Source organism: Protomyctophum bolini, assembly GCF_963924005.1.
Source record: "Protomyctophum bolini genome assembly, chromosome: 14".
Lineage (NCBI taxonomy): Eukaryota > Metazoa > Chordata > Actinopteri > Myctophiformes > Myctophidae > Protomyctophum > Protomyctophum bolini.
In genome coordinates, this window is record NC_137875.1 from 19,982,191 (window position 1) to 19,998,343 (window position 16,153).

The following is a 16,153-nucleotide window of genomic DNA, read 5'->3' on the forward strand; positions in this document are numbered from 1 at the left end:
TCTGGCTGCATTAGAGCTGGTTATGAGCCCTTGAAAGTTTGTGTTCATAGAGAGAAACTTAATCTCACTGGGGAAAAGCCTGGTTCTGCTTGCGGGGATGGTGTTCCCTCCCAATCGATCTCTTAGTGGTAATAATTAATTCAATCCTGCGGCTAATTAATCACGTTGATATAGTTTCACTGCTCGTTAGAGAGTAATAATTAATGAGGCGAGGCCTGCCCTTTTTGCTGGCGTTTTGACCCTTTCGTTGTATGGTGCTGTGGGGGGACTACCGCTCTTGACTTTAACTCTCATCAAGGCTGGCTGCCACTTAAACTGCAATTAACCTTCACAGCGGTAGAGCAGCACATAGCAGGGGAATGGGGGTTGGTCTGGAGCGTTAGTTGAACTGGAACAAAGGTAAATAAATTACCCGCTCCCTCAATTACCAGCTCGATATATACTGACTCCATCATTATACTAGTCTCGCATAGCCAGACAACTACGTATTCCACAATCTCCGAATGCTATAGAGCGCCGCAGTCCCGCCCCCTTTCAGAAAAGCGAGTGGCCCAGGAAGTGGAAGCCCCATGCATTCTCCCATCGGCACTTTTAATATAATTTATTTAAAGACGGTTACGCCGCGGACAAAGCCAATTCGGATCGTGACGAATCATGACAATGAACACAATATTTTGGGCCGATCAAATAATTTATAAGACGAAAAATAAAACAAATAGTGTTGTCTCCTGACTTTCTTTTCTTCTTTCTAATGATTTGATCGTCCCAAAATATTGTGTTCATTGTCATGATTCGTCACGATCCGAATTGGCTTTGTCCGCGGCGTAACCGTCTTTAAATAAATTATATTAAAAGTGCCGATGGGAGAATGCATGGGGCTTCCACTTCCTGGGCCACTCGCTTTTCTGAAAGGGGGCGGGGACTGCGGCGCTCTATAGTCTGGAACTAAAGCTCCCAAGAGCCGAGGAACGGAAGCTGTCTCTAATGCTCAGATCGTGAAGATATTCGACCAATCACGACGCAGTACTCACTGAACTGTAGTGCCATTGGAAACACAACCGAGACGGGACCATAGAGTCATACAGGTGGGAGATTCATGTTATTTGTGCACGGATACTTTAACACAGACAATAATCATGTAATTAACACCGACATAACTAGTGGAAGTAGAAATAACGCTGAAAACGAACTAGCCGTCTTGGCGTCAACAATCGACATGCTGTTTTGCTTTGAGTTGGACTTGTTTTTGCTGCTGCACCAAGTGATGACCTCGCCAGGAAGCTGTTCAAATCTAACTTCAGGAACTGGCTACCTCCCCTAGATCTCTGGACGTCAAACTAGAAATGGAGATGACCTGGACACCTGATCATGCAGAACTGAGACATACAGAAAATCACCAATTCCATATATGTGGGGGACTTGAAAATGATAGTGGATTTTAGATTTGACTTTTACACCATTTGGAAAATAATTCAGTGTTTTTAATGGTACCTCTGTCTTTTAAAACCTGTGATCATGCTGAAAGTTGAATAAACATTTTCCATGGCTTTATCGCTTACTCATGGAACGAGCTTCCGTTCTCCAGACTGTAGGATGGAAGCGTTTGGAAATTGCGAGAGTGTGGCCACGTGAGACATTATCATTATGCTGACTCCATCACCTACTGCTTCATCAATACCAATATTAGCAGCAGATAGATAAGTAGATGTTTGTGAGAATTTTACCACGGAATTAAAAGATTCCATGATTCTGAGTTCAGATTGGTTTCGTGTTATTGAGCTTCATCGTTTTTATTTTTTTATTCCATAGGGTCTAAGGCGTAGAAACAACCATTTGAAATGTGTATGTACTGTACTGTACTGTACTGTACTGTATGTAAGAATTTCTGTGACATATTATAATTTAGTAATAAACAAAACATGTACACTTTGTTGTCACAAATGTCAGTCTTCTGATTTACTGTATGTCATTTTAAGGTTTAGTGACGGGGGCCAAACTCTACGGGTTTGCATACGCAGACCCGGGTGCCATTTGACTACTCTGAGTTAAATTAGCACTCAGGACCTTTACAGTATACCCACTGAACTACAGCAGTGGTGGACAGTAATTTAGTGCATTTACTTAACGTACTCCTACTTAAGTACAATTTTGAGGTATTTGTACTTTAATTGAGCATTTCCAATTTCCAGTACTTTTACTTCTAGGCATATATTGTACTTTTACTCCACTACATTTATTTGAAAACTTGAGTTACTAGTTACTTTGATTATTATTGCAAAACATACATTAGAGCCCTTTATACATTTCGGCCATTTGAAAATAGCCAATCTACAAGCTCACAATGCGACACATCGTGAGCTTGTAGATCTTGTATTTTCAAAATATTTGTATGAAATAGTGAGTACTTTCCACTTGTGGTACTTCTGAATCTGATATCAATACTTAATATACTTAATTTTGATTACCGGACCTATAATTGTAACGGAGTAGTTCTAAAGTACTTTGCAGTATTGATACTTTTACTTTTTTCTCCAGCACTGCTCTTACCTGACTTCACATGAGTGGACGCTCAGCTCCTTGTGGAGGAGACCACTGGTGAGGTTGTACACCAGCACGGAGCCGTTACTGGTCCCTGGGGAGAAGAGAGACACAGAGAGAGAGAACCAGGGTTCCTTTTTATTTCGTTTTAGTCATAGTCTGGCCTGACGCCGAAATAAAAATAATGTCTTCTAAATTCTGACAGTTTTCTGAAATACCTATGTTTCTGTGAAAAAAAAGAAGAGGATCCAAGGCACTCTGTTCCAGTGAAGTGAAAAAGCCTTTATTGTACGTTTTAAGGCTGAAAATACCAGATCTACAAGCTCACATGTCGCAGTGTGCGTCACGTTGAGAGCTTGTAGATCGGCTATTTTCAGAGCGCAACACACTGCATGGCATTTTATTTTGAAGTTTCACTCTGAAACAGAAAGCTGTGTTTTTTAACCAATCAGAGCGTCTCATCCCTCCAGACTATTGGACGTTGCATATAGTATACTCCAAATGATATAACTTAGCCATTGAGTCATCACAGATGTCTAGATATTGCAGGCTATTATTATACCACCAGTAATCCTCCAAAAAAATCTGTGCACCCCCCCCCCCCCCCCCCTTCCCTTGAGGGGAGAGCCAAAGATCGCCTATGATCACGCATCACGTTTTCGTTCAAAGGAAGTAATTAAAAATGGATTTTATGGACTTTTGATATAAAAATACACAAACATTTAAATGTTCCCATTGTTTTGGCATCCATAGGTATGCCCATATGACGTCCACGGATATGGTCTAAGTGTGAAAAACGTATTTTTCATTTCACTAGAAAGCAGTGGCAGTGATGCAGCAGCCCCTCTCCAGTGGATCAGGTCGACAGCACCGTCAGTGTGACATGTTCTTGTGCGTGTCCTTTGTCTCAATATACTGTACAGCAGTTGGAGGCAACGTGCCAACAACGCCTGTCACTAAGCAGCACCCATAGGACTCTCACGGCTCTGAAACAATACCAAGGGCGAAAATACCACCCACGCCACCAAATAAATGTACCCGTGATTAAATGGAAACCTCCTGCGACCAGGTGTTGCGGTGCACGACAGCAACCCCTCTGGGCAGGTTTGATGAGGCGAGGACATTTTTGGCAATCTGTTAAGTGTTTTGAATGTTGTCCATTTCTATACAATGAGAACCCATCGTCAAAAAAATATTGGAAAAACAGTCAGTCTGTGTCGAAAGACTAATTTCTATGAGCCGTCACTGTGGAATGGTGAAAACCTTTCTCAATTATTGTCCCTCTTTTATGATGAAGCAATAAAACCAATTCATTTACCACAGTAATTACTAATCAGCGATTTAAAGCATGAATACTGCTGAAAAGACTGATTTAATTAAAATGTGTTTCATGCTGAAGAAACTACAAAAACAAACAGCAAAGATGCGTTCTGGATCCAAGCTGTAAGTAACTAAGTACATTTACTTATACTGTACTTAATATTTGGAGGTATTTGTACTTTACTTGAGTTCTACTCAACTACATCTCAGAGGCAGATATAGTACTTTTACTGCACTATACTGTATTTATTTGAAAACTTTAGTTACTAGTTACTTTGTAGATTTGTACATTATGACCATTTAAAAATAGCCGATCTCATCGCAACGCCTTGTGAGCTTGTAGATCTGCTATTTTCAAACGATTTTTATACATTTGAAACCTTGAAACGGGACACTCTGCACAATCAGTACTTTTTTACTTTTGAATTATTTCTTTCTACTTGTAACGGAGTAGTTCTACTGTACATTGCAGTAGTGCTACTTTTACTTACACTTCACCACTTTTCAATTTATGTTCATATAATTGGTCCTCACTAATGTTCATGATAAAATACCACATTTTTTTTCTACTCAGTCTGTGTCTCATAGGAGGAGGGCTGTGGGCAGTTCAGAAACCCGTCCACCAGTGACATAATCGTTAGGCAGATTTTTTTTTTTTTAAACAAGATTTTTTTTAAATAATATTTTGATTTGTATTATCGTGAGAACGATGGCTACCATTATCGTATTGCAACTTTTCAGGAATAGAAAGCCTGCCGTTTCTATTAGCTTGGATTCCCCATCGATGATGTCACTGGTGGACGGGTTTCACCAAGTAAAACATCTGAGTACTTTTTGCACCATCATGAATAAACTCCTTTTTGATGGACACAAGGAGGCGCAACGGGGACAGTAGGCTCTATAATTAGCTTGCGTGATGTTCGGACGGCAAAAAGAGGGCATCTCAGTCAAAACAGCTTGGAACCAGAGACAAGAGCACATGCAGACAAAACATCTGGACTGCATAGTGAATAGTATGTGTAGAATAGACATCCGACTGTGTGTGTGTGTGTGTGTGTGTGTGTGTGTGTGTGTGTGTGTGTGTGTGTGTGTGTGTGTGTGTGTGTGTGTGTGTGTGTGTGTGTGTGTGTGTGCGTGCGTGCGTGCGTGCCTTGGCATATGTTTTTTTGTGTTGTTTTTCTCCCCTTTCATTCACCATTTGGCAGGTAGTCAGAGATGGTGTAGCGGGGGTGGTTTGTTGGGGGGGATGACTGCATCCACAGGCATCTGTCCTGCTGTGTTCTTTGTTTGAGGATAGCAGTGGGTGGGATTGGTGAAAAAGAGAAAGAAAAAGAGAAACTGAATCTCATTTTCTTCCTGCTTTCTCTTAAGCACCTGCCTGGTTTTATACTTCCGACGTACATGTGGTGTCACTGCTTTGCATTGATTTCATGAATGTTCACAATATGATACTTGAGATGCAGTGGTCTATAGATATACAGTACAGAGGCATGGATGGACCCCTCCTGGGGCCTCTACTCAAAGCTGGTCACTTTTTGTTGTTTCTGTCTTGAAAAAAAGTTCTTGAATCTTCCATCTATCAAATGATATAGAAAAATGTGGCCATTTATCTCTGTGTGTTGTTTACTTCAAGAGTCATGGTATTTCTATTATCTCCATCTTATGGTTCGTTTTAGGGATAGGTGTAAGAAAGGGTTAAAATTAGAGATGTCCCGATACTGTATCGGAAAAGTATCAGCCCTTATTTGTCACATCAGGTCATATCGGTATCGGTGAATATGCCAGTCTAACCATCGCTCCAACACAGGGGTTAAGGGGTTGACACTATATAGCATATAGTGCACCTTTCATTCATTTTAGACCCCTCAATCACACCGAACTATGCTTTTTGTGTCCATATCACTACACCCAACAAAATAGTTCCATGTGATAAGAGGGGTCAAAGTTGAACAAAAGTTGCGCTAATATGTGGATTAATTTACTTTTATTGCGTGGCCCCAGAGCTCCCCACAAAATGACCGGAACTATTTAATATTCACCAAAATCAGAGCAGAACTCCCACCACATAGGAATCAATTATTACAGTTGTAACAACTATATTAAATGTCAAGTATTTCATACAACTTAGTTCAAAAATGGTGAACTATCCCTTTAAGGAACGCAGATGTTTAACAATAACTTAACTCCTTGAGAGTGTAAAATGAAACCAAATGGACCCGTATAAGGGTACATTTTTGTTTCATTTTACACTCAAGGGTAAAAAATGTAACGATTACTTTTCTGCCCAGATTTGCCGGTGACCTGACAAATCACCGAGCTCAAATTTACCAGCTCTCTGAAGCATGATGAAGCCAAATACATTGTAGCAGACAGACAAGAGATTTTGTTTCAGACTTGCTGGCGGGACAGAAAAGTCAATATAATATTTGGCAGACAACCGGAGCGTCCAAATTAGTCTGGATATCCGGCAACTGCAGGTCGTACGATGCCATAGCATCTGAAGATTAGTTTTTAGATTCGTTTTTTTTTTTTAAGTCCTTGCTTGTTGCTACTCTAAACAATGCCGTATTCTCTGAACCCATACAATGCAGAACAAGGGTGAATTTACACTGCTCTATTGAACTGATTAAGATGAACACTGTTCTCTATCTGTCCATCCATAAGGAGAGAGTGTGTGTGTGTGTGTGTGTGTGTGTGTGTGTGTGTGTGTGTGTGTGTGTGTGTGCGCGCACGCACGCACGCAAGTGTGTGCGTGTGTGCAACTGTGCACGCGCACATGTGTGTTGCTATAATCTGTAATGGAGCTGACATACCCCACACACAGATTACAACATTTCCGACAGGGAATCCAGACAACTGCACCCATGGGTGTGCTACGGTCTAAAGACATCAATTTCAACCCCCAGTGCTTTCACAGTGTCAACGCAGAGCTCATCCCTGCTTATGTGCAGGTGCCGTGTATGCTAACCCATGGAGACCTGAGATCGGATTCTACAAATGTTTTCAAAATTGTGACAGTTTTCGTAAAATCCTATATTTCTCAGTGGTTCTCAAACAATTTCATGTCAAGGACCCCCAGAATTATCTGTATTCGGCCACCGACCCCCAACTGAAAATATGTTGTTCCAGGGATTATGACGATAATTGACAGCATACACACATTTTTGTAACTTTAGGATGGCAAAATGAAACATTTGCCCATCAAGATTCATTAAACACAACTCATTACTATAGGCCCTCAAATTATTAGACAGACAGACAGAAGGTCAACTGGTAAACTTTTCTTAATACTGATGACATTGTTTTGTTTAAATTACAATAAATATTTTGTTTGGTGTTGGTTAATGTCTGAACTGTTGCTCCCAATATTAGAGTGGTAAATTTAGCAAAGAAATACCACAAACCATGTGGTATTTTGCACGCATCTCCAGTAGGCAAAGGGGAAAACTGCCACTCTACAGTTCTTCTAATTCGACTCATTGTGGCCCCATAACAGGCCAATGTATGTTTTGGCCTATGATTCTTGACAATTCCATTTCCCACGCAGCTTCCTCGTGTCCTGACAGCTGCACTCCATGACTGACACAGCCCTGGGTAAGCCACTTGTAAACCCAATTGTGCTGCACATGATTATGAATACTGGCACCGACTTTAATTTTGAGACTGACCATCCAGTCGCCAATCCTGGCAAAGTAGCTGAAAACAGCCAGATTCAAATTGGTGGAATTTGTCTACCACACATAATCTGTATGCACACACAAAATAAATATTGATGCCATTCTGACCACATCTGGTGATGATGCTAGAATACCTGGGGTGCATTTCGAATATTTCGGTTGGCATCTACTCCTCAAATCACCTACGGCTAATATGAATAATAGGATATAATTAAGCAATAACTCACTCCAGTCCAGGCAAATGGCATACTGTCATTATATCAGAGCTATGGGATGCTGTTCGGCCCTCCGCCAAAGTGGGTTATCGTTTTTATAAAACGGTTACCAAACATGGCAACATGAAAATCACAAACACGTCCAAATTAAAACAGTCTTTGATAACATCAAAAGAATAATTTCCACAAGAAAGTCATCCAGACTCACTGTGCAAACAAGGCTGTTGCTATGCAACTCTTTTTTTTTTTCTTCCTTTTTGGCCGCTCATTATGTATCTCTGCTCGTCGTCCTTTGCTGCTTCTTATAATGACACAGATACAGTTGAGGTTACGGTCATACATCTGCATCAGAAGCTCTGTAGCAAACACATGCAGTGCTGCTTTTCTGGTGTACAGTATAGTTTGACTTGTGTTGTAAATGAGTGACTGGATAAGTAAGTAGCCTTGCCGAGCCATGAGGACCATAGGGGTGGAGGCTATCTCCTGTTTCTGTAGCGTGAGGCAGCTTGATGTACAAGTACACGGCCCCTGGACATGACGCTAGTATGTCGCAGGCATACAAGTCTTTGGTATGACCCGGCCGGGGATCGAACACAGACCTCCCAGTCTCAGGGCGGACACTCTGAGCGGCCACTGAGCTAGTCAGTGAGTGGATAGCTCACTGACAAATGAATCAAAGTTCATTATTGTTGTGCGTGCGTGCTTGCATGCGCTCTTAAATTCTCAATTTGTGTCATATTCTTTTAAGGTGGTGTTTCCCAGAGACATTGCTCTACACTCTCATGCATAGTTATGCCTCACTGATATTGAAGTTCCTCTTAAATGTTGTTGTGGATTTCACTTGGACTAGTAGTATATCCACAGTGTGGACAGAACAGAGTAGAGGCATAGAACTGACTGTACAAAGACATCAGACTTCAAGTTCATACACATGATATATGGCTATATTTACCACACACAAATCAACTAATCAGATTGTGTGATTTGACCAACGCATCCGTTGTATGTTAATTACAAGCTGGGGCATCGGTGGCCTAAAGGTTAAGAGGAGCGTGCTTTGCTTGTTACCGGAACGTTAGATTCCATGGGCGGTCAGAACAATCTGGAAAGATAGAGCGTCGCAGTCCCCTCGAGAGACCCGGAAAAGAAATCCCTGTTCATTTTCCTCAGACTTTTCAGAAAATATTTATTTAAAGACGTTTACGCCGCGGACAAAGCCAACTCTTGTCGTGACAAATCATGACAACGAACACAATTCGGGCTGAACTAATAATTAGAAAGAAGAAGAAAACGGCAGATTACAACACTTTTTTTGTTGTTTTTCTTCTTTGTAATTATTTGTTTGGTCCAAAATATTGTGTTTGTTGGCTCTGTACGACGCTTATAATATGTTTTGAAATGTCTATGGGAAAAAATGCATTGGAAACTATTTCCTGGGCCTGGCATCGTCATGAAAGGGGGCGGGACTGCGACGCTCTATAGTGGAGCTGTTCATTGGCATACGAGACTGTGGTCAGCTCCCAGGTTTGAGAGTGAGTGAGTGAGTGAGTGAGTGAGTGAGTGAGTGAGTGAGTGTGTGTGTCTGTGTCAGTGTGTGTGTGTGTGTGTGTGTGTGTGTGAGTGATATGAAGTGTGAGGTTACCATAATCACAGTAATTCTCATATTCAATGGATTCCATACAGTCACTTTCAACACTGCAGAGGGGAGGTGTGTGTCTGTGACCAGTTGATGGTCGTTGGTGCTCGTTATTGCATCAAGGAAGGCAATTATGTCGCTGCACTGTCAAATAGGTTCTAAAATAGCACTTACATAAAAGTTGTGAAAATATGGTAACGCTTTGTCAAGTGCACATATGACTGATGATTCATAGCTGGGGGGGATTATTTGGGCATCATCAGCCACCCGCTGCAACATGTTGTGAGTTTGTAGAACTACTATTGTAAATTGAAATGCACAACATGATAAACAACCAAAATCAGGCAATTCAATGTGATCTTCCTGATGTAATGACCCCAGCCACAAGAGCTGGCTGTGTGTTTTAACAGAATGATTAAGCACTTGATAGCGCCTGGATGACTGTGTGTGGAGACTTGACAAATGATGTGCACAGAAACCTGATCGGCACGCTTTGGTTTGTGTGGCGCGTAGGGAGCCAGCTGTGCCGAGTCACCATGGCCCATCTGTGGCACCCCTTACGGATCGGCCTCCTACACTCAGCACACGCTGACATAGAAATGGAATCAAATGACTCAATCACTCTGACAACACGAGAAGATTACCTTGTGTTACTTATGCTTTGGAGAGTCAGTTGCTCTTTTTTCACTTTTTGCAAAAAAAGCCAAACTAAAGACAAAAAAAGAAAATAAAATGTGCAAATGTCAAATGAAGAGGTGGTAAATATACCCCCTCAAGGACGCTAGACAGTAATTGGATTCATTATGAACTTGAAGACCTTCGCAATAACTGCAACATACGCTTCCCTATCAGAGGTGAAATACTCATAATAATAAAAAGATGACAACTGCAGAAGGTTGGGGGGAGGGGGAGGTTTGAGGGAATCATTATCCATCTGCTTGTCGGTGGGTCCACACACAGGAGAAACTGTCTTTGCCATATGATTAATTTATGGGCACTATGTCAGGAGAGTGAGAGTAGCCTATTTTTCAGCTTGACAGCCAAACTGAAGCTAAGCTGCTGAGGGAGGGCTGAGGAGCAGTGTGGTGGAACCCTAAAATGAGGCGCAATAACAAACTCTGTCAAAAAAGGCAAACAAAGACAGAGAGAGGCAGAAACGCACCCATATTCTGCATGCAATTCGGTCTCTAATTTCCCCATTCATGTTGACGCGGTCATCACTGTTTCACCATTACTGCAGGCATGATAAGGGAGCAGCTTTTGTGAAAAGAATGATACGTCGATTTAACGCCAATAAATTAATTCTACCGTCTGGCTCTCTCTTCGCACGCACGCACGCACGCACGCACGCACACACACATCAATTTATTTCTCTCTGATTGTCTTTTCTGTTGCCTTGCACCTGTCTCTGGAGAAAAATAATAGAAGCAGATATTTCAGAACGAGTATCTGCCTTTTGCAATCATTTTCTGAGATCCCATCCTGCCATCATCTCCCTCTCATATCCGCCTCAGGTGGTGATATTCGCAGAAACAATTTCCGCATGCAGACGACATGATATGATGCATTTCATTTCAAAAGCCTCGAGTCCTTAAATTCGAGTTTGATAAATTGTGCAATTTATCAAACTCTAATCTAAGGACAGAAAAATACAATAACATTTGAAGCATTTTCAAGCACTTAACCGCGGTAGACACTACTGTATACACTTTGTTGACCAGGGTTCCGCAGGGCTGAATAGGCCCGCTTCTTTTTCCCTCAACACCAAATCTCAGGCAAAATAGTCAAACTAGAAGGTCACAATGCATCTTTGAGCATGAGCTTGTAGATCAGCTATTTTCCTGCTAAGCGGCAAGCTACTGTACATGTCACTTGTGGTTAAATAATTCGATTTATACATTTACGAACCGGGTGGGGGGCACCCGCAGCATTTTCTGTATGAAGTAATTAAGATGACGTTTGACATACAAAATGTGGCATCTAGTGTTAATTGTATCTCCATTAAGACCACAGATATAAATATTTTTCATTTCATTGAAGGAAACCTGTGTTTACCCTACTATTTGTTTTGTCATGGCTGCAGTGAAAAAGATCAATTATATGGCAGTGTCAACATTAATTAGGTTACACCTGGCATAGTCCTCAGCCTCGAGAAAGACTGTTGACACACAATGTCCAAATACTTCCAGCATACAGCACACTATTGCGGATGTCTGCCTCCTATTGTAAATCAAGTTAGTTGATACATATATTATAGCTTTCTGCTTAGCAGAAAAGTAAATAGAAAGACATTGTAAAGCTATTGTTTAACCATATTTTCCCCAACGAAAATGACAAACGGCTTCCGTTTGCGGGGTTCAGGATGCGTAATTACAGACCCTATAGAGCGTTGCAGTCCCGCCCCCTTTCAGAACGACGATTCTACATTCATTTTCTCCATAGGCTTTTCAAAAAGTATTTATTTAAAGGCGGTTACGCAGCGGACAAAGCCAACTCGGATCGTGACAAATCATGACAATAATTACAATGTTTTGGGCCGATCAAATGATTAGTAAGAAGAAAAACAAAACAAATAGTGTTGTATCCTGCCTTCACTTTCTTCTTTCAAATTATTTGATCGGCACAAAATATTGTGTTTGTTGTCATGATTTGTCACGATCCGAGTTGGCTTTGTCCGCGGCATAACAGTCTTTATATAAATATTTTTTGAAAAGCCTATGGAGAAAATGAATGGAGAATCATTTCCTGGGCCACTCGTCGTTCTGAAAGGGGGCGGGACAGCGACGCTCTATAGCAGGGGTCGGCAATAGGCGGCCCGCGAGATTATAATGTTTTTCTTCTTCTCAATATTGGACTAACTACCACATATATGCTATTATGGCTATAATGTCCAAATAGATCAATTCCCACTTGAAGGATCTGATGCTTAGACTTAATTATATCAGAGGGAGCGAGCAGAGCAGACAATCTAACCTCGCGTCAGGCTCTCCACAGACAATCAGCAGCAGCAGTAGTAGTAGTCATGCACACAGACAGGCAGGTTGCTTGCAGCGCACGGACCTCGTCACATTTTCTGGGTGGAAATATTCTGAAGGTGCTGCTATCCATGCTTGAATGGATCATCTTGCAATCTAAATTATATTCTTTGCAAGCAAGCAGCCAAAATGTCACGGCAAAGCCTTTGTGTAACTTCAAAACGGCTTTGCATTGACAGGAAGGTAGGATGAAAAAAACACATCGTTTACCTTCCATATTCCTCTAAAACACTGCCTGTTTTCACCGTTTCCAATTCCTCTTCTTTTATCTTTTGTATAGTGTGCAATTTCTCTTGTTAACTAGCTGCAGATTAGGCAAAATGTTTTAGCTCCCTCTATTAGCAATTCTCCGACGTCTGACTCACAAGTTGATGCGTCGTGCCGCCCCTCGTTGTGAGGTTTAAGATCTGCAAACTATGAATCTCATGCTTATGTATACTTTGTAGCCTACTTCTGGCAGAAGAGGGTAGTTATGAGAATATCAGTAGGCCTATGTAAAATCATTAAAATTGTAATTAAAATTGTAAATATAATGAGTTACAGTTTACTATGCCCCTTATTAGCTTACATTTTGATTCGTTCCCTGTATCACAAATGTAAGCATGCATATACTTGTAAGGCAGTCTGAACAAAAAAAATAAAAAACAGCAACAGTTGATTATGCCCAGTACAGTAGCCTACTTTTGCATTTTATTTTGATCCGTTCTCTGCCTCTCTGGGTGTGTGGTGGTGGTGGTGACCCAACTGTGCCAACCAACATTATCACCGCCCATGGCCCATGCCAATCACTATTCAAAGTAATGCAGAGAGAGAGCACAAGGAGGCCGGGGAAGCACCTGGCATGGGGTTTAAATTGAGATATTACAGTATATAAATTGACGTTAAAAAACGCAAAAAAAACAATAATAAAAAATCACGACGCTGCCGTCGCACTCCGGGCCCCCAAAACGAGTCCTGGATAGAACTTGGCCCTAGGCAAAACCTAATGTCCTACCCCTGCCCTATAGCATGCGAAGATTGTAGTCTGGCTTGAGAGACTGCATTTGGCACAACAACAACAAAGGCCTGGTTAAAGCTCCACATAAAAACAACACATTTTGAGTACTCTTCTTATTATTGATAAGAAAATTAATTGATTAACATTTACAGGCTACTGAGGCTACTGAAGCAAAGAATGAATCAGCACATCTCGTCATGATTGTGTTGCCTTTCTGAAGTAAATGCCTGCTGGTCTCCGAGCCCCCCCCCCCCCCCCCCCCCCTCATATCTTGTTTTGTGGGTGACCAATTTCCATGGGCACGCTCTGCTGCCGCTCAAATAAAGTGTCGTGGTCCAAAACAAAGCATGGCCTAATGAATTATCATGTGTCTCGGTCAATTATTTTAAAAGATGTTAAAAAAATGGGCGTGTAATTGTTTGGATCTTAATCCTAAAAAATTATTAAAAAGTAATAATAATCTCAAATTGCATCGTGCAACAAAGCACCGCAAATCAGAACAGCTATGCTAAGATAAGCTATGTGTGATGGTCGAATTAATGGCACTTTAAATTATGTTATAACACCACATAGAGAAGCCTTTCACAAAATATAATAATAAATCTATCACATAAAGAACCTTATGCAGGTATGCATAATGACAGACGCCGGAGGGGCGTCTGTCATTTATTTCCCAGACTGGTGCTGTATGCCTGCCAGAGATAGTTAAAGACTCTTACTCAATGACTCGACGAGTATCGACGAGTCATTACGGTATTTTTCTCGGTACATACAGGCTAGAACGCCAGTGAGTCCACAGCTTAGATGACAGCGCTCTTAGCAGGGTTAGAAAGTGCTACAATGATGCTGTTCACAGAGTCTGTTAACCTGCACATAAATCTATACATCAGGTTTCGTAGCACAGCAGGGCAAGTGGGTACATTTATTTCTACAAACATTTGACTGGCACTACAGCATCTTGGGGCTTGGAGGAGCAGTCTCATGCAGTCATTATAGACCACTGTCATTTTTTGCAGGCTGCCATTTTTGTAGTGTCGCCACAAGTGGGCAGTGTACAGCGGAGTACAATAGGCTTTAAAAAGTGAGATTTTCACTGTTGGCTTGAGCATACAGTTACGTCGCTGTCTAAAAATATCTCTGTCATCAGAGATCAATGTGTTATAAAATTTGCATTATTTTAATGACATTCCAGACAGGTAGAAAATAGAAATCAGAGTTATGCTCTTCTTAGCGTTGTACTCAAATGGAGGCCGTACTGTGAGCACATTCTTATAACTGCTGGAGACCAGTACTATATGGACAGCTTGTATGTCTGTTATTTTGGGGGGTTGCCGGCCCGACACACGTTACACATTGGAACAAGCCATGGGTTTGAGAGGCTGATTGATTGTAAACCGTAAACTTACAGTATTAGATATTTAATAGTTGTCACTTGTCACGACGATATAGCTGTAGCTCTGTTTTGGAACATTGCACGAATAATAAGATTAATGGAAAAAGGTTCACGTTTCGAACGGAGACACTACTTGGACATAACGCGCTGGCGTTACTTCACTGGAAACTAAATGGACATATACTGTACTTCAGGCTCCTGTCCTGGAAATGGAACCAATAGAAGGTTGGAACTTTAACAAGCAAAATCAAGAAACAAAACCGTGCCAGTGGGAGCAGTAGCTCAACAGTTCCAGTGGCTCAAGTTCAGACAGCGACTCTGATTGAAGGGAGCATGCCAGTGTACTGTTTTGTGGATTTCTTAAAAATATGTATTTGTGTCTTCTATTTGTATTTCATTTTTCTTTGATTTCTTGATCCTCCTATCTGTGTTATGACTTCCTGGTTGCCAATCAGGCATTTCGGTAATGCTTGAGCGTGTGTGACTCAGTGTGAGTGCGTGTGCGTGCGTGCGTTCATGTGTGCTTGTGTGGGTGGGCAGCACTACTCACCTACAGCCAGCAGGGGCTGGTAGTGGTTGATGTTCTTGGTGGTGAGCGGTGGACACATGCGGAGGGCGAACGGCGGCAGCGGCAGACCAGAGAGCAGGCCCGTCAGGAGAAACTTCAACTGGACCTCCTGTTGGCCGGACGATGGGGGAGGAACTTCACCTCCGATCAGCGTCTGTCCTGGAGATCCACACACGCAACAGCAGTATTAGCCCCATTAAGACCTGAGACCAGATTCCACAAATGCCTTCTAAATCATGACAGTTTTCTGAAAAACCTATGTTTCTCTGTCGGTGGTGCTCCAACGTTTTCATGTCAAGGACCCCAAATATTATATGTATTTGGCCCCCAACCCCCATCTGAAAATATGTTGTTCCAGGGACCTCAAAGATTTGAGTTAAAATGTTATTAATATACTGTATATTCAAAGAATTGCACATATTTTCATGATTTTTCAAAAATAGCAGATCTACAAGCTCGTAGTGCAGCACTCGGTGCCGCGCTATGAGCTTGTAGATCTGCTATTTTTCAACAGTTAAAGTTTAAAATAATGGTTAAAGTGGTTAAACACTATAAGGTGACACAGGTGTGGACGCCCTCAGGTCTAAATGGGTTGATGGTCTACATATAGAGTATGTAGTTGTAATTTGATTAGCAGTATACTGTGGTTACATGGTGCCAAAAAGTGACAGCCGTCTTTTTCAACCGTTTTTATGTGTATGCAAATCTGTGCCCGGTTTGCTGGGACCAGATTACACATTACGTCATCGTTGAGAGCTGGGACCAGAGTACATT

At 41.6% G+C, this 16,153-nt stretch overlaps 1 protein-coding gene across 1 annotated transcript in view; it reads right to left on the bottom strand.

Annotated features, from left to right (window-relative positions):
- The window catches only part of wdr11 (WD repeat domain 11), a 112,572-nt gene that overhangs the window by 57,569 nt on the left and 38,850 nt on the right, over nt 1-16,153 (bottom strand). Inside the window, exons 10-11 of the mRNA XM_080781806.1 lie at nt 15,362-15,538; nt 2,548-2,632 (exon numbers count right to left, since the gene is read on the bottom strand). Of these exons, the coding sequence (XP_080637932.1) occupies nt 2,548-2,632; nt 15,362-15,538 (262 nt within the window). The remainder of the gene's footprint in view (nt 1-2,547; nt 2,633-15,361; nt 15,539-16,153) is intronic.